At 38.1% G+C, this 18,423-nt stretch overlaps 1 protein-coding gene across 2 annotated transcripts in view; it reads right to left on the bottom strand.

Moving 5' to 3' along the window:
• The window catches only part of CCDC57 (coiled-coil domain containing 57), a 62,855-nt gene that overhangs the window by 12,343 nt on the left and 32,089 nt on the right, over window positions 1-18,423 (bottom strand). For both annotated transcript variants that reach the window (XM_058169495.1, XM_058169496.1), the window contains 6 exons: window positions 16,950-17,115; window positions 10,697-10,879; window positions 10,011-10,084; window positions 5,671-5,899; window positions 5,017-5,153; window positions 2,883-3,099 (listed from right to left, as the gene is read on the bottom strand). In XM_058169495.1, the coding sequence (XP_058025478.1) occupies window positions 2,883-3,099; window positions 5,017-5,153; window positions 5,671-5,899; window positions 10,011-10,084; window positions 10,697-10,879; window positions 16,950-17,115 (1,006 nt within the window). The remainder of the gene's footprint in view (window positions 1-2,882; window positions 3,100-5,016; window positions 5,154-5,670; window positions 5,900-10,010; window positions 10,085-10,696; window positions 10,880-16,949; window positions 17,116-18,423) is intronic.

Below are 18,423 nucleotides of genomic sequence, written 5' to 3'. Positions count from 1 at the left end.
ATGAGTGGTTTTCATGTTGATATATATAGATAATAGATAGATGAATACCAAGCTTCAACATAAATCTTCTCAAAATCTATTTGTAGATGATATCAAATATCTAGCCCAAAACGTTGTTCTATGGCACAAAATGGTGGACATTTGCAGTATTAAAGGCAGCAGTTTTATTTTAGATAGATGTATGCAAGATTAGGAATGAGTGTTTTTGTAAAATTGCCAGATGAGTTTCACCAGTTCAGAACATGAAACGTTAGGAAAGTTGCTGTAACATTTACATGTGTAAACAATAGGTTTGTTTTATCAGTAGGTTCTTGACCTGTGGTATCTCTTCTATGCTCAGTTCACACAATCTTTGATGCAATAGATGAATCTCTACGTAGCATCCCTGGAGCTCCATATTACCCTCCCTTGCTACCACATGGCTGCCAGCATACGTAAGTATTATGTAACTACTGTTAAATGGGAACACAGTGTTAATCTGTGATTTCATGATATATTTTCTATTTCCAAAAACTTTCCAAAAACGTTTGCAATAGTAACTAATGAATTATAGTCTTGGAGCTATTATAGAGGATCATTTGCAGAGAAATTTTCCAATTTGTAGAAATCTGATAAATTTATGTAATAAGCATTAATGGCCATAGAGTGATCAGTAAAAGAAAGAGACAAAGTGAGGAAGAGTTTTAAGTCTAATAATGGAGATATAAATGCTTAGTTGGTTCATATTTTAAATTTTAAATTTTAATTGAATTTTGATGGGTTTTAAATTTCTGTACTTTTATGGGGTGTAATGTTATTTTAAATTTTCTGGCAAATTTGAATCAGTTTTTTAAGGGTTGTTTTAATTATTGTGTATGTTTTTGTTTGTATTTTATTTGCCTGTTCACCGCCCTGAGTCCTTCGGGAGAAGGACTGTATACAAATTAAATTATTATTATTATTATTGTTATTATTGTTATTATTGTTATTGTTGTTGTTATTATTATTATTATTATTATTATTATTATTATTATTATTATTATTATATGGGCAAAAAAGAAAATATTGGTCAACTGCTGAAATAAGAAATGATTTTAAATGGGATAAAAAAGAAAACAAGCTATTAAATATTAAATATTAAAAAAATTAAGTTCTCTGGATAAAGAGAATTAAAACAGGTTGAGTAGTGTTTTTTACACGTATAATAAATATATTTGTGGGCGGGAGTTGTGGAATATGTATGCATCCATACCAACTCAATTTTCCAAGGGGGGGCGGTGTTTGAAACAAAAAGTGTCAAATCATTCCATCAAATCATAGCAGTACTACTCTACAAAGCTTTGGTAAGACCATACTTAAAATACTGCATCCAGTTTTGATCACCCCAATACAAAAAAGATGTTGAGACTTTGGAAAAAGTTCAGAGAAGAGCAACATAAATGGTTAGGGGTCTAGAAGCCAAAGCATATGAAAAATGACTGCAGAAACTGGGTATTCCTAGTCTAGTGAAAAGAGGAACCAGGGTGACATGATAGCAGGTCTTCCAATACTTACAGGGCTGCCACAAGGAAGAGGGGGGCAGGACAAGGTGGGCAGGACAAGGAGCAATGGATAGAAACTAACCAAGGAGAGAAGCACCCTAGAACTAAGGAAGTGAGAACAATTAACCAGTGGAACAAATTGCCTTCGTAAGGTGTGGGTGCCCCATTGCTGAAGGCTTTTAAGAGACTGTTAGCCATTTAGCAGAAATTGTACAGAACAGGAGGTTGAACTAGATGACCTCCAAGGTCCCTTCAAACTCTGTTACTGTTACTGTTATTCCAAGATTGTTAGTAAGATTCTACTTAAAATTCATTAACAGGTCAGTTTCCATTTCCCTCATAATGATTTCAGCTGTTAATAGATTTTGAGAGTTTCCTTTAGTAGTATTGGGGTGGCAGGGGGCTGCAACTGTAATGTATACACTATAAATCACCTTATTTGCAAATCTCACAGGGTTGTTTTGGGGGGAATGTTGGAGGATAGAGCATTATGTATACCAGCTTGAGTTCCATAAGAAAATCTAATTAATAAGTAAACAAATAATCTGTTACTGAATCTTATAAATTGAATCTTACAACAAATCTTAGAATACATTGACTGAAATTATTTTAAATCTCTACCTATCTCTACCCTACCTTGTGCTTGTGACTCTAAGCATACCTTGAGTCATAAGCACAAAAAACAATATTGTATTTCTACCTATGAATAATTTATTAAAACTAAAATAACAACAGTAAAATAATTTTACTTACTGAAATGTAAATAAAATTAGTGAAAATGGCAAGTGCTAAGTAAAAGCAGCAATATATTTATATTCAGCTACAATATGGAGTATCTACTTCTGAATGGTGAAAAGGGTAGTTACCAGACTTTCAGCTTTAAATAACATTTTGTCATATGTTTTTATCGCTTAGGAACACCAGACCTGGATTTTTATACAGCAGAAAGGAGATGGGATGTAATCAGTTTAAGTGTAGGACAGCATACCAAAAGAGAACCCAAGAATACAACTAACACTTCCTTACACTTGAAGATTGTGGAATGTCCAAGGAGTACATGGGGGAAACAATTAGAGACAAGTATGCTGTCTTCCAGAAAGTTCCACAGAATATTATTTGATCTATGTGTAGATACCACAGATTCTGATCTATCTGTAGCCAATGATTAATTGAGCACACAAATGTGTTAGTTCAGTGAAACACTGAATTCAAAGGTGGTGAACATGTAAAGGAAATGAAGAAAATACCAATGGAGTCTGTCATAAGTAAAATAGAGAAATTTAGGGTTCAAGAAGCCATTGTGCTATATTTGAATTATATTACTGAAATAAAATCATCACAGCTTTATACATTTATACATACCTTGATCAATGTTTTTGGGGCTGAGAACTGAAGGACTTGATCCCATCTCTAACATTTGCCAAATTTCCTCCAAGGAACTAGGCGCACTAGATGATAACAAACTTTGCTGGGATAGGCTTGGACTTTCTCTCCTGAGTTGTTGGGGCTGCTGTAGCACAGGGGCTTTAGATATTGAGGGATCTGCACTGCAGTTTCTTGTACATGAGTCTGAGCCAATCTGTGGAAATGACCAATGTCCGTGATCAATGTCATGTGGAAATAGATGAAAAATATTAAAAATGGAATAACTTTTAAAGTAAAAATTTAAGAAAATGGAACAGATTTTGTAGAAATCAGTGCCATGATTTCCCAATTATGTGGTCTTTTCACTGCAGAAGCTTCTTACCCAGACCACTTTTGCATTATTCTCAAAGCTCTCAGCAATAATTTGGCAATGCAATTTGAGTGAATCACCTTTGTAAGAGCCTTAGTTTTAGTTTCTCTATATTCTACTACATATATACAACACTACACCAAGAAACACACACAGAGGTTAGGGCAAAATGAATGCTTTTGCAGAGGAATAAACAAACATGACAGCTGTAATGTTATTTTTTTCTTCAAACTCATGAAAACTTTGAAACAGCAAAAGAAAAGGGGAAAATCTGATAAACCAACTAATCCATGGGCAATCAAATGAATCTTAAAGTCTGGAGTGAGCTAGTGAATTAGAATGGAAGTGAAGATGGAAGTAAGGATGAATTAAAAAAAAATAATTGCCTTTGCAAAAAAAGAAAAAGAAGAAAAAAGAGAGCACCATTACATATGGAGCCTCTAAAGATGAGAATCAGTTGGTTGGCAATGAGGTATAATGTAATGACAATGAATATGTACATATATCTGTCTCTCTGGTCTCAAATTTGTCCAATCGTTGCAATATAGTTAATAAATCACATTCTGATTTGAGGCAAACCCTGAATAAAATCCTCCCTATCCCTCCTCTCTCCATCAAAATGTATTTCCTTGAGGAAGCATATTAAGTTTAAAAAACTGCTTTTCTCTCAGTACATGTCAACATCAAATGTACTGTGCTTCTGAACTAAAGAGATCTCTGTACAAAAATCTGAATGAGGGATAGGGCTAGTTTTTCTGCCTAGATAATTAAATACCTTTCCAAATTGGCTCATTTTGTACTGGGTAGGAGTTGTTTGTACAAATCAAAGTCCATATCTAGTCAGGGCTCAAATTGCACTTCCCATGTAACTGATATTAATTTTTTTGTCATAAGTGACAATAGTTGTGGGAAAAGTATTACATTGGTTAGGAAATTACTTGCTATCAGTTCCAATTGGTAAGGGCATGAAAAATGGATCAGCAGATTGAATTGAAATTAGGATAACATTACAATGAATTAATAAAAGCTTTAGTGCAATTATTTAATGTTAATTTGCCTACGTAGAATTGCATATAACCACTTGAAATAAAGGAAAAATTCTTTCTGAAACTAATTTATTTCAAAGAAAATATGCTTCTATTTATGTTCCATTGGATGTAATTTAAGGCTATAAAACACCCTATGTTTTAAAAGGATTTCTCCTACTTCAGGAAAAGTGCTACTGCTTGGGATATTCTCTTTTAATATGATTGTATCAAATTTCAAAATCATGAATAAAAATAAAATAAAAATCAGAAAAAGGGAAAAATGAGACAAAATGCAAGGTAAAAGTGTGAAAAAAGGAAAAAAAGGAAAAAAGAAAGAAAAAGGATGGTTTCCAACTTTCTTTGGTACAGATGTAGATTAAAAAATATGGCCAATTTATACTCTAAAATTAACAATAATCTAGATTAAATGTACCCAAATCTCTTCTTACAGGATTATGCCACCCATCTTTATGGAAACACAAAAATGACACATTGCTACAATCTCCAAAGAAATTGTGAATTGTACCTCAACTGTGTTCTCCATGAAATAGGAACGGAATCTGGATATTTGGACATAGCAAAATCAGAGGTATTTCACAATACTCTTCAGAGCCTGGCTTTTGCACAGCTTGAATATAATATCACTACAATCAACAAGAAAGGATCTAGCAACCTTCTTGTCCTTGGTATAAGGATGAGGTTCTGACATACTGTCTGGAAGAGAACATATTACCTGTTTTGTAAGATGGCATTGCAAATGTTCTAAAGCTAGAAAATGCTGCTTTGCTTCTTGTACAAGTTCTTTGGGATAAGGGGCACCAGGGAATGTGTCATTTTGAGGGTTTTTTGAATCGTTGCAATCCTGAAATCCTACAGAGATGACAAAACAAAGAACGAACCTTTTATGCTATACACAAAATGAAAGATGAGTCCCAGTACTTTAGCTTTAAAATTAAATTCTCTTACAAGGCATCTATTTTGACCTCAAGTTAGTTATACAATAATGTCATTTTTAATTGTTCTTCAACTCCAGGAAACAAAACAAAAGTATTTATTTCAAGAATCTTCTTATATACATGAGAAGTATATAAAAGAGCTTTTTGCTATTATGTAACAAGTAGTTGCTACCTTGACCTTTTAAAGCAGCAATCAAGATTTTCATAGCCAAGAATAAGAAACAAATACTGAGTCTGTTCATGTTTCATACCATCATGTTCAATGTTGAGAGCAACTGTGCTTTTATTCAGCAGCATTTCATTCTCAAGCTCTGACTAGGACCTCTTAACCTTGGCAACAAGCCTACATGCCGTGCATTTCACTTCATTAGGTTCTTCAATCTCAAGAGTTCTTATGCAAGAATTGAGATTCTTCTCTCCAATGAGCTTACCTTCCTTTGAAGCTTCTCCAAGTTCTGTTCTTAGTCTATTTACCATCTCCAGTAGCTGCTGTTTCTCTCTGCTCAGAAAACAGATCTTTTTTGCAGCTCCTTTCAGTCTGGCTTGAATCACTTTTCCATTGTTTCTAAAATGTTGATGAGGTCCGTCACCTGCACCCATACTAAGTAACTGTTGCTTGGGATGAACAGAATCCTCCTGGAGCCATTTTACCAGTAGATTCTAGAACCAAAATGAGATAAAGATTATTCCAGAAGAGGAATTCCTTACCTTTTGATACTGGTAAAATATTTCATATTTTGAGAACCTGCTGGAGGTTTTCTGGGTGCTTTTGCAAAACAGTTGCTAAGAAGGGCTTGGATTCCAAATCACCAATTACACAGCACCATTTAACTGAAAGATTATTTGCCACCTGGACTGGACTCTGTTTGTTCCAGATGTCTTCTAAAAATTCTGCTTAGTTCTAGACCCAAGCAGCCCATTATTATTATTTTCCAAGAAAGCTTATGAAACCCATTTGGGGCTCAGAGCAATACTGGGAAATTTTTTAAAAATTGCCAGAGGCTGGACACTGCTTTGAAAAATTCCAACTTCTCAAATTTAAAATCATTATTATTTTATATGTAATAATGTAGGGAAAGGATTCCAGCAGATAGCAAGACAACTATAAAGAGGCTCATTCATGAAATAGTCACAACACTAGGAAACCCATTCCAGAACAGTATTATTAAAAGAAAATGAAGGGCAAGATATATATTTCTTAATGAACGGAGTAAAGTGTTCACTATTGTAAGATAGCCCACATGGAGTTTGCAAAAAAGCACCCAAAGGACTCTCAGACTGTGAGAACAAACTCTAGGTGGGCTTTCATATGCTTTGCACTAAGGAGAAACTTCCATGTAGCCACCCTGTCATAAAGCCCAGATAGGTGGAGGGCTGCAGTTATTGTTGTCCTTCTGAAACTCTGTCATACAGGATCTCTGGAACTCAGTCAGGGTGGCCATTGGGGTCTTGGTCACCTCTCTTACTAAGGCCCTTCTCCCCCAATTGCTCAGTTTGACCAGGCAACCCAGCTCTTGGAAGGGTCCTGGTTGCACCAAATGTCTTCCATTTGAGAATTATGAAGGCCACTGTGCTCTTAGGAACCTTCAGTGCAGCAGAAATTTTATTGTAGCCTTCCCCAGATCTTGTGCCTTGCAATAATCCTGCCTCTGAGTTCTGCAAGCAGTTCCTTTGACCTAATGGCTTTTGCTCTGCTACAGTATGCATTGTCAGCTGTGCTGCCTTCTATAGAGAGGTGTGTGCCTCTCCAAATCATGTCTGATCAATTTAATTTACCACAGGTCAACTCCATTCAAAGTGTAGAAACATGTCAGCAACAATCACGACAAATGGGAGGCACCAGAGCTAAATTTCTCATGTTGTTGCCAAGGGCCTGAATACTTAAGTCAATGTGAAATTTCAGTTTTTTTCTTTTTAATAAATTTACAGACATTTCTAAAATTATGTTTTCGCTTTGTCTTTATGGGGTACTGAATGTAGATTAATGAGAAAAAATGAATTTCAATAACTTTAGAATCAGGCTGCAGCATAACAAAATTGACAAAAGTGAGGGGGGTCTGAATACTTTCTGAATACACTGTAGCTGACCTACCAACTTCTACCAGTAAAAAGTACTTCTTACCACTGCAAGCACATGAGTTTCCCAGCTATTACAGAAGTTAGTTAGTATATTCAGCATACAGATTGAAAAAAATAAGGGGTGGGGATATAAAGGCATGTTACACTCCTTTAGCAACCTGGAGTCAGTTTCACTATATTCTGTCTGTACTGTGAGTTCCAGAGTGTTAAGTTTAAGTTTCTTGTAAGGACAGTGAGATATTTTGGAATTCCCATTTTTCTAAGCACATTCCACAGCTTGACATTACTGACACAATCAAAAGCCTTCATGGAAATTGACTGGCTTTCTTCTTCTTTAGTTTAACTTGGAACTTATAATAACAGGAAGTTAGCACTGAAGCAGTGAACTGATCCAATGATAGTGAAGACATTTAACTTATTCAGTACTATCATTGCTACTGTACTAAATAAACCCAGAAATGCATTCTTAACCCTGTTAGTTTTTCTATTATTTTAAATAGAAACATAGAAAACTGATGGCAGAAAAAGACCTACTGGTCTATGAAGTCTTCCCTTTGAGTTTAATTGCATTTTGTTTTCTTTTTAATATATCTATTATTTTTAACATTATTTTTATTTAATTTTTGTTGGATAATGGACATGTGTTTATCTCAAACATGTTAAGCATGTTTAAACTCAGTTTCTGATGACTGACCCACTTCCTCTGCTGGAACTTGGTTCCAAGCTTCCACTATTCTTTCTGTGAAGTAACATTTCTAACATTACTTTTGAACTTCCATCAGTTTGAGATTATGCCTGTGTGTTCTTGATTTTTGCTTAATATTGAAAATACTGCCTTCTAGAACCTTATTTACACTCTTAATATATTTAAAGGTTTCAATCATGTCACCCTCTTTCCCTTCTATTCTTCAGGCTGTTTATATTCAGTTCTTCTAGTCTCTCCTGATATGCTTTGTCCGTCAGACCTTGCACTATTTTTGTTGCCCATCTCTGGACTCACTCAATCTTATCAGTATTATTTTTAAGTGAGGTCTCCAGAATTGGACACAGTATTCCAAATAGGTTTGGCTAAAGCCCTATACAGAGGGATCAGGACCTCCTTTTTCCTAATGGTGACCACTCTAGTGATGCATCCCAGAATTTTGTTTGTCTTCACAGCTTCCTGGCCATACTGTTCGCTCATTTTGCAGTCATCTGCTATTATATTCCTTAACTCTGTGCCATGAAAAGTGAATTATGCCACAGAAAATGAAGCCATTGCTAATTCATTCACGTATGAATTCCTCTCAAAAAAACAGTGACTCCATGAACATGAGTCTGTTTTGCCCTTCTATTAACATAATGGCTTATTACTGATGGAGCCTGTATTACAGCTTCAGTGCTTACTCCACATTACCTTCAAGATACAATTTTGCTAAAACAAAACACATTTTTATGAAAAGGGGAGAAGAAAAAAAATCAAAATCATCACATGACCTGTCACCCTCAAAGCTAAGTTTTAATGTAACCCAAAGATCTTCTTAGATATTCTACTTGTTAAATAATGTAGACTAACAGAAAAACATCCTTGGAACAGGTTTTTGTTTTTGCTTTTTAAATAATGTAGACTAGCAGAAAAACATCCTTGGAACAGCTTTTTTGTTTTAGAATCTCCTTCCATGGAAATTCTAAAACAAATTTAAATTCTTGGAGTGGGCAGGCAGAATTAAGCTAGTAAATTTAAGTTTGACAAAATATTACCGTGTTTCTCCAAAAAGAAGGCTGGGTCTTATTTTCTTTTGACCCCCCCCCCAAAAAATGGCTAGGCTTTATTTTTGGAGGGTTCTAATTATTGACTCACGTCGTGAAGGTGGCAACAACAGCCTCGCCCAGCAGAAGCCCGCTGCTGGTCCACTTCTGCGGCACTTGCCGTCACTCACATGCATCGCCATGGCTTCCGTTTCACCTTCAGATGCCTGCCGGAAGGCATCTAAAGGCAAAACAGAGGTCAGGTCAATGCGTGCAAGTGGCGGCAAGCGGCCACAGAAGCAACTGAAGAAGAAAACAAGGCAGGTGTCAAAATGTGCGAGGCCTGGTAAGTAGGGCAGCTCCACCACCCCCATCCCCACCCTAGCTTATTTTTTACCTGTGTGCTCACCCCACCCCCTGCACCCTGGGGTGGGCAGGGTTTTAATTAGAGCTAATTTTGTGGGTGGGGGTTAATTTGATTGCATGCGCTCAAAAATGTGATAGGGCTTCTTTGCAAGGTGGGTCATGGTATACATTTAATTAACACCAGCCAAAAGTGAAAAAGATATTTACTGAAGGTATTTGATATGTGGGGAAAAAACATTTATAGCAGAGGATGATAAATTTCAACTTGTACAGCTGCAAACTTAGCTCTATCTGAGATACAATAGTACAATTTAATTTTCTTTCCATATTCAGTAAGAGTTCAGTTCAGTTAACCCAAATAGATTATTATAATATATCTATCATTAAGCCAGATGCAGCAAAGATATCTAGAATTACAATGCCTCCTAGTGGAATTAGTAGGAAAGGCATGGATCCTTTCATAAACTGGTACGGTTTATATATGAAGTCAGAATATGTGAAGCGTTTTACAGTGAAAGCAAACAAATGTTTACCCCTTTTGTTCTGAATGAATCTCTATATTAAACATGAACATAATTTTAGTTTCTCATTTTCATACCCCTATTCTTGAATGTTCAGTTTCATTTTTCCCCAGAAACTTTATAGCAGCAACTTTACTATGGTGCAATGTACCTGAAACAATAAAAAGCAGAGCAAAGCAGATGTCAGCTTAAGAACTCTAAGGATACCTCAAATCCTTTCTAGTTAACATACTATTAACTAATTATTAATGAGGTTGATGAAACATAGATGTATAATTGGGGGGGAATCTTCATTGTGATATCCAGTGACAATGAAAATGTACTCACTGAAACAATCGAACAGTATATTAGTCTAATTTATCAACAGATGACAGAAATCCTTTCCAGTCATCATCTTGTCATTGGACATGATTTGTTATTGCAAATTTTTATTTATTTTTAGTAAGCAACTTTTCTTCCAGTAGTCCTGTAGCTGCTGGCCCTAGTTGCTCAGCCAACAGTCCTGAGTCCTATGGGCCACTTGTCACCCAGATTTCCAGGTACTCCAACACCTAGTGTGGTCCTTGATGACTCAGGTGATAACCAATCCAGTACAGATTTCTGTAAATGTTTCACCACAGTGTTTATAGGAGGGACATTCTTCACCTGGCTCATTTGATGAGACCTGTCTAGTATGTTAAACCCCTAGCATTGCTCTCATCTTCCCTCAGAGCATGCAAGAATTATAACATATAATAGTAGATGTGAAATTTATTTCCCTTACCATCATTCCCACTGACAAAGTAGTCTGGATGGAAAGTCTGAGTAGCTTTATTACATCTAGTTACATTAAGAGAAGGCACAAGTACTTTTCTTGGAGCTTCTGTTGCATTTTCTTTCTGTTTGTCTATTGCCTCGCTTTCCCCCCCCAATCTTCTGATCTCCTCTTCCAGGGACTGCTTATGGTCTGCAAAAATAAAAGTGCCCATTTTAGGTTGAGAACTTGTAGACACGATTGCCTGATTACATTTATAAATTAAAAGAAAAATATCAAAAAATTCTCAAATATATATATTTTCCTGGAACAGCAGTGATACTGATCTGCTGCAACAAAAGTAATAAAAAATTTAATGGTATCTTAATGATTAAATAAATTACAAGTTTAAATAGGTTATAGACCTTAATCAGACATATACTTTTATATAAAGCTTCATATTATAAAATAATTTTCTTATTTCTATTTGGTTTTCAGGAATTGGCTAAATTAGCTTTTGCTGGTATTCTTTTAAAGATTAGGATAAGAAGAATGATTCCAGAAGCAATTTCAATTCCACATAGTAAAAAAACCCAGTGAAATTTGATTTTTTAAAATGTCAGGCAGCCAAGAAGCTTATAATACTACTTGTTTTATATGAAATACAATACATGTACATGTATGAAAAACAGAGAAATAGTAACATGGAATTTGGTAGGCACTGAATAAATATAATTTTAATTTTATTTCCAACAGCAGATGGGTGGATTTGAATAGTTTAAATTTCATCTTAAGAAGAGACTTTAATATTGTTGCAATTGATAAGCATATATTCTCGCAAGAGTGGAGTAATACTTTGATTGGAGAGAGGCAGTTTCAATGACCATGACTAAATCAGATCTTAATATTTTCTCCTAAGAATAGAGGAGGAGGAGATAGAAGGGGAGCTCATCAAATTTGCAGACAACACAAAGATGGGGTGCGGGGAATGCTAACACTTTGGAAGATAGACTCAAGATTCAGAAAGATCTTGACAAAGTTGAGTATTGGGCCCTATCCAGCAAGCTGCAGTTCAGTGGTGAGAAAAGTAAGATCCTGCACTTAGGAAGGAAAAACCAAATGTACAGCTACAGTATAGGCGTTACCTGGTTTAACCATAGTAATTAAAAAGGGATCTAGATGTCCCAGGGGACTACCACTTAAGTATGAACTAGAAGTGTGCTGCAGCTTGATGCTATCAACAGAAGGATAGCATCAAGATCATGAGAAGTGATAGTATCGCTCTATACTGCACTAGTGAAGCCACACTTAAAATACTGCATCCAGTTCTGGTCACCATGATACAAAAAAAATGCTGAGATCCCAGAAGGAGTGCAGAGAAGAGCAACAAAGATAACAAGGAGTTTGGAGGCTAAACTGTACAATGAATGGTTAAGGGAATTAGGTATGTTTAGCCTAAGGAAGAGAAAGATTAGGGATGACATGCTAGCTGTTTTCCAGTATGTGAGGGGTAGCCCCAGAGACGAAGCGATTGACTTATTCTCTAAAGCACCTAAGAGTGACACGAGAAGCAAGGGGTGGAAGTTCATCAGAGAGATCTGACCTGGAACTAAAGAAAAATTTCCTGACGATTAATCAATGGAATAGCTTTCCTCCAGGAATTCTGAGTGCTTCATTGCTGGAGATTTTCAAGAAAAGATTGGACATCCATTTGTCCAGAATAATATAAAGACTCCTGCCTTTAGCAGAGAATTGGATTACAAGACCTCAAAGGTCCCTTGCAGCCCTGGGATTCTATGTTTTTAGAGTTCTACAAATGGAACTGTTTTTTATTGCTAACACCTTCTAGAAGCAAAATGCAGACTTTGTACATGGAAACCACACACTAGACAGCATGTCTACATAATAAGCTGCAGATGTACAAATCAGAGGTGGGTTTTAGCAGATTCTGACCAGTTCTGGAGAACTGGTAGTGGAAATTTTGAGTAGTTCGGAGAACCGGTAGTAAAAATTCTGACTGGCCCCACCCTCATCTATTCTCTGCCTCCCAAGTTCCAGCTGATCAGGAGGAAATGGAGATTTTGCAGTAACCTTCCTCTGGATTAGGGAGGGAATGGAGATTTTACAGTATCCTTCCCCTGACATGCCCACCAAGCCATGCCACGCCCACCAAGCCACACCCTCAGAACCGGTAGTAAAAAATTTTGAAACCCACCACTGGTACAAATCAATCTATTCAGCACTGATCAAAATTATTGGAGTTAATTATATAAGTTAATTTTTAAAAAAAAATAAGCTGGAGAACATACACTTAGAATATGGGATCAATGTAAAGAACAGATTTTAATATCCCTAATCTATGAGGAAAAAATCCTTGAAGAGCTATGGGAATATTTGCAGAGGGAATATATATTCAAGAATCCTTCCACTAGAAAGTTGTGTTCAAAGGCAATACAGAGCACCATGGAAAGATAAATATTCACTAAACTGTTTAAAGACAAGAGAAGACACAGTTAAAGTACTAACTATTCTCTGTAATAATATGGAAAATATTTATTTGTTTGTTTGTTTGTTTGTTTGTTTGTTTGTTTATTGGCTGCCCATCTTACTATAGGATAACTCTGGGTGGCTTACAGTTACATCTAAGTTAAAACATAAAAAGTTAAAATCAAACTTTAAAACCAAGGATACATGGGGAGGGCGAGAGCGGAGTGGGGAGGAGGTAGGATCTTTTATTAATCAACCATCTCCATTGTGCTGTTCCCCCACTGGAGCCCCAAGCTGACTGGCACAGCCATGTCTTTTAGCCCTTATGAAAAGAAAGGAGGGTTGGGGCCAACCTCACATTGGGGAGCAAGATTGTTCTGTTTCCCTCCCCCAATACTCCCAACAAAGAGTCAGTCAAAGGCCTTTTCCCAATTTATTTACATTTGGCTGAATTACTTCTGGCAGAGAGATGTCTCCCCACACACCTGCCAAAATCCCTGGAGATAACCCGAAAATTATAGATAAAGCACGATTCACTCACAAACAGATTCTTCTATCCATGATACAGTTTGCCCGCGCAAATTCATTACTTTGTCCAAGACAAAAAGCCAGGAAGTTCCGCCTCTTGCTTTATAGCCTGTGTGGGTGTCACTCCGTGACTCATCATTCTTTGACTTTGTCCCAACACCTCCTCTGCTGCGCGCACCAGTCACGTCTGCGCAGTCTTTCATCAAGCCAAGATTGTTCTTGGGGCGTTGCCAAATCAGAAGAAGGCCCGGGGGAATCAGGCCTTGCCAGCCCCTCCTCTTCCTCCTGGGTGGGTGCCAGGGAGGGAGAGGGCCCAGGGGAAACAGGTCTTGCCAGTTCCTCTTCCTCACTTTCTGAATCATCCTCCAGGAGTCCGAGTCCAGGAACCTGGGTCACAACAAAGATGTTCCGGAGAGCAGGAGCAACAGCAGAGAGGGCCCTCCTTCTGGATCGGCCAGCTGGAATAATTGGGCTGAACATATCTGCAGCATGCCTCTTCTGCCGGCATGAGTGGTATAGGCCAACCCCAATAGGGTGAGATGATCCCTCAAGTAACCTGGACCCATGCCATGAAGGGCTTTAAAGGTGATCACCAATACCTTGAATTGCACCTGGAAGCAGACTTGTAGCCAATGCAGCTTGTGGAGCTATGGTATTATGGGGCCATTCTTGGGCTCCCCAAAACTACCCATGCTGCTGCACTCTGCACCAGCTGCAGCTTCTGAATGCTCTTCAAGGGTAGCCCAGGGGTTAAGTGCTCTTGGTTCGGTCTGGTTTGCCCGAACCGGTAGTAAAAAATATTTTTAAAAAAGGTCTGACAATCAGGTGTTTTCCGGAACCGGTAATTAAAAATACTTTAAAAAGTTTTTTAAAAAGTTCCAAAGATCACATGTTGCTCAGCTGATTGTCGGAACTTTTTTTTTTTTTTTAATTTTTAGGCATTTTTTTACTACTGGTTCACTGGAACCGGAAGTAAAAATGCTTTAAAAAAGTGAAAAAAAGGCTCCGATGATCACAGCTGTGGCGTGCGATCGTCAGAGCCTTTTTTTTAACCTTTTAAAAGCATTTTTTACAACCTATTTAGCTAAGTAGGCTGTAAAAAAATGCTTTTAAAAGTAAAAAAAAGGCTCCAAAGAGATCGCGCCACAGCTGATCACCCCCCCGTGTGCTGTTGTACTTACCCCATGCCTCCTTTTGGCGTGCACTGCACGCGCACACACCTTGCATTTGGTGCATGGTGTGCATGCACAGTGGGCATTTGGTGCGCAGCGCACATGCGCAGCCAGCAAACTGGTAATAAACTGGTTCAGATTTCACCACTGGGGTAGCCCCATGTAGAGCTCGTTACAATAGTCCAGTTGTGAGATGACTAGGGACTGAACAACTGAGGGCAGAGAATCCTGGTCCAGGAAAAGCTGCAAGTAGCACACAACACAAAGTTGTGCATAGGCTTTCCTAGCCGTGACTGCTACTTGTTCCTCGAACAGAAGTTGCAAGCCCAGGAGAAACCACAAGTTGTGGACTGGGTCTTTCTGGGGCATTGCAACTCCATCCAGAGTCAAAGATGACAAAGTCCCAGATCCTGATGTACCCAAAGCCATTTAGTCTTACTAGGGTTCAATCAAAGCCTGTGTTCTGTCCCCTCCCGGCCTCAGCCACGCGAGCTGGCTAAACGAGCCAGTAATTGAGTTCACGGCTGCTATCAGTCCTGGCAGGGAATCTGCAGCTGCCTGCCAAAGTCTCCCTTTTATCTTGGGGTTGCCAGGCAACCAGGAAGTCAGCAGTCCAGGCCGAATGTTCAGCTCAATTCTCCAGGAGTCAAAGAGTTCAGCTCACTTCTCCACGAATCAAATAGTTCAGCTCAATTTTTGCTCGTCACGGAGCAGAAGAGCAGCCAGGGCTGCTTTTATACTCTGTGGGGTGTGGCTCCATGACTCAGCACTTCCTAGGCCTGCCCCACCCCTGCTTCTGTTGTTCCCGCCTCTCCTGCCTACGAAACCTAGGGTCCAGCCAGGCCTGATTGCCATCAGCCGAGTCTGGAGGTGTGGCCTGGGGGGGGAAGAGTCAGGGGACGGAGGCCTCGTTATCTCCTCCACCTGGCCTGCCTCTGGCTCCTGGAGCTGAGCCAGGGAAGCCGGTGCTCCAGAGGTAAGTCCTGATGGCCCTTCCCCCTCACTTTTCGAGTCACTTTCTGGCAGGGGGCCCGGCTCAGGGAGGCGCAGACACAACAGCCTGTTGCTCCCCATCCTCACAGCCTCCAGGCACCGTGAAATGACAGTCATGGCATCACGTGAGTCATCAAGAGTGGAAATATAACGTCATCTGCATACAATATATACCTCAGGCTGTGGTGATGGATGATCTCAAATTTCATTTGGAGACTGAAATGCTAATTAATCATCTGGTAGTATTTATTTATTTATTTATTTATTTATTTATTTATTTATTTATTTATTTATTTAATCATATTTGTATACCGCCCTATCTCCCAAGGGACTCAGGGCGGTTAACAGCCATATAAAATATACATAAATACAAGTTAAAACCCCAATTAAAAAACTTATTAAATACGGCCGAATATTAAAACCACAATAGAATAATAAAAAACCCCATTAAAACCAAATTTAAAATTTAAAAAAAAATAAAAATGCTTTAGTCATATGAGATTCTTCAAATAATATAAATATTTAGAAGAATGTAAACATAAGAGAGAGCCAGTTTCATGTAGTGATCAAGATATCAGGACTGAATTCTAGTCCTACCTTAGGCACAAAGCCAGCTAATGAAGGAGTAAATCTTGCCAAAAAAACTGCATGGACTTTGTCAGGAATCACCAAAGTATCAAAAATAAAAAACAAGAAAATCTTCCAAAAAATACAAAAGCAGCTTTTGTTAAATGAGACTTACATTTATAAAATATAGAGACCCTTGTCAGCAAATTACAAGGGGCCGGGATAGCTCAGGCAGTAGAGAAGCCTGTTATTAGAACACAGAGCCTGCAATTACTGCAGGTTCAAGCCCGGCCCAAGGTTGACTCAGCCTTCCATCCTTTATAAGGTAGGTAAAATGAGGACCCAGATTGTTGGGGGGGCAATAAGTTGACTTTGTAAAAAAAAAATATACAAATAGAATGAGACTATTGCCTTATACATTGTAAGCCGCCCTGAGTCTTCGGAGAAGGGCGGGGTATAAATGTAAACAAAAAAAATAATAATTAAATCCATTTTATTACCAGGACGAAATAAAACTACAGCAGAATTAGTTATACCTGTGTTTTGTATTTTCATTTTGATGTCGTCAAAGGAAGCTGCCTGATTATTAAGGGTCTCCATTTCTTTTCTCATTTCTGCAATAACAGACCTCAAGATATTGTTCTGCTGCTGTAATGTCTGGATATCAGCAGGAGGAAAATGTTCAGAAACTCCTATAGAACCCTATGGGTAATAAAGAAATTAAGGAAATTATCAAAACTTCCTCCCTCCAGAATAGAATAAGTCATTCAAAGAAGCAAGCAAAATTACCAGTAAAATCATTCTAATGACATGCCATATGCATCAAAAAATGAACGGTATAGTTAATAATCTTTAAAAATATCTGTGGAACTCTTTTAGCTATTTATCGCTCATATATAAACACATATACACACAACTATAGTACATGTAGTCCTCAATTTACAACTGCAATTAGGATCAGAATCTTGTTCACTAAGCATTAAACAAGCTGTCCTGTGATTGCTTCACTTAGCGACTGCACTCCCAGCTGCAGTCTTAAGTGAGAATCATGGGCTGCTAAGTGTACAGAGTCCCAGGTAAGGAGTGCAGGATTGCCAAAAGAGGGTGATGAGGCCATGGAAGGCCTAGCACGTGTGAGCATTGCTGCAGTGCAACATAAAATCTCAGCTGCCCGTCCAGCCCAGCAGTGCTTCAGAAACCTTCTGAATGCAATGTGGTAAATGAGATTTCTGAAGCAGTTCTCCAAGCCAGAGACCAATTATTCCGAGACTTGGAGATGACCAGAAGGTTTCTGAAGGACTGTGAGAATGGGATACTGGCTTGGAGAATAATATGAGGTGGTAAGGGTCAGTGGGGTGCAGCAGACTCTGTGAAGTGCAGGGTAGTGGGGTCAATTGGGGCTTTGCAGAATGGTGCTGAGGTGCTGACGTGGTTGGTCATATTTCTCAGACCGGCCTCTGCTTCAGCCTCCTTGCTGCCCTTTGGGTGCTGTTGTACATTGCAGCAAAAAGGGCATAGATTACGAAAAGAGATAGGCAGATAAAGGGAGCTGCTCTGTGGCTGTTAAGTGTGGGCCAAATGCCCTAATGTTGATCATATGACTGTGGGATGCTGCAACGGCTGTAACTTTGGACAGAGGTTGTAAGTCCATTTGTTTCAGCACTGTTGTTGTAATTTCAAACAATCATTGAATGAATGGTTGTAAGTTGAAAACTACCTGCAATGAAAACTTAGCAAGAGGAAATTTCTATGAATGACAGCAATTCTATTTATGAAGATTAAGTTTGCAAAATACAATTTAAGGCTTTTTCAAGAATCATAATGCAAATTTACTATACATTTGCCAAATTTTCAGTGTGCTGCTAATCCTTTATTAGGTTTTAAGAATTTATTTATGATTCAGAACATTAATCAACATAAATTCACTTGCAAATTTTAGAAAGAATTCTCTCTCAACTTGTATTGCATATATCATCTTTCAGGTTCTATTCCTGACACTTCTACCTAAGT

Source organism: Ahaetulla prasina, chromosome 2 (assembly GCF_028640845.1).
Source record: "Ahaetulla prasina isolate Xishuangbanna chromosome 2, ASM2864084v1, whole genome shotgun sequence".
NCBI classification, from domain to species: domain Eukaryota; kingdom Metazoa; phylum Chordata; class Lepidosauria; order Squamata; family Colubridae; genus Ahaetulla; species Ahaetulla prasina.
This window is presented reverse-complemented; position numbering and strand designations above follow the sequence as displayed.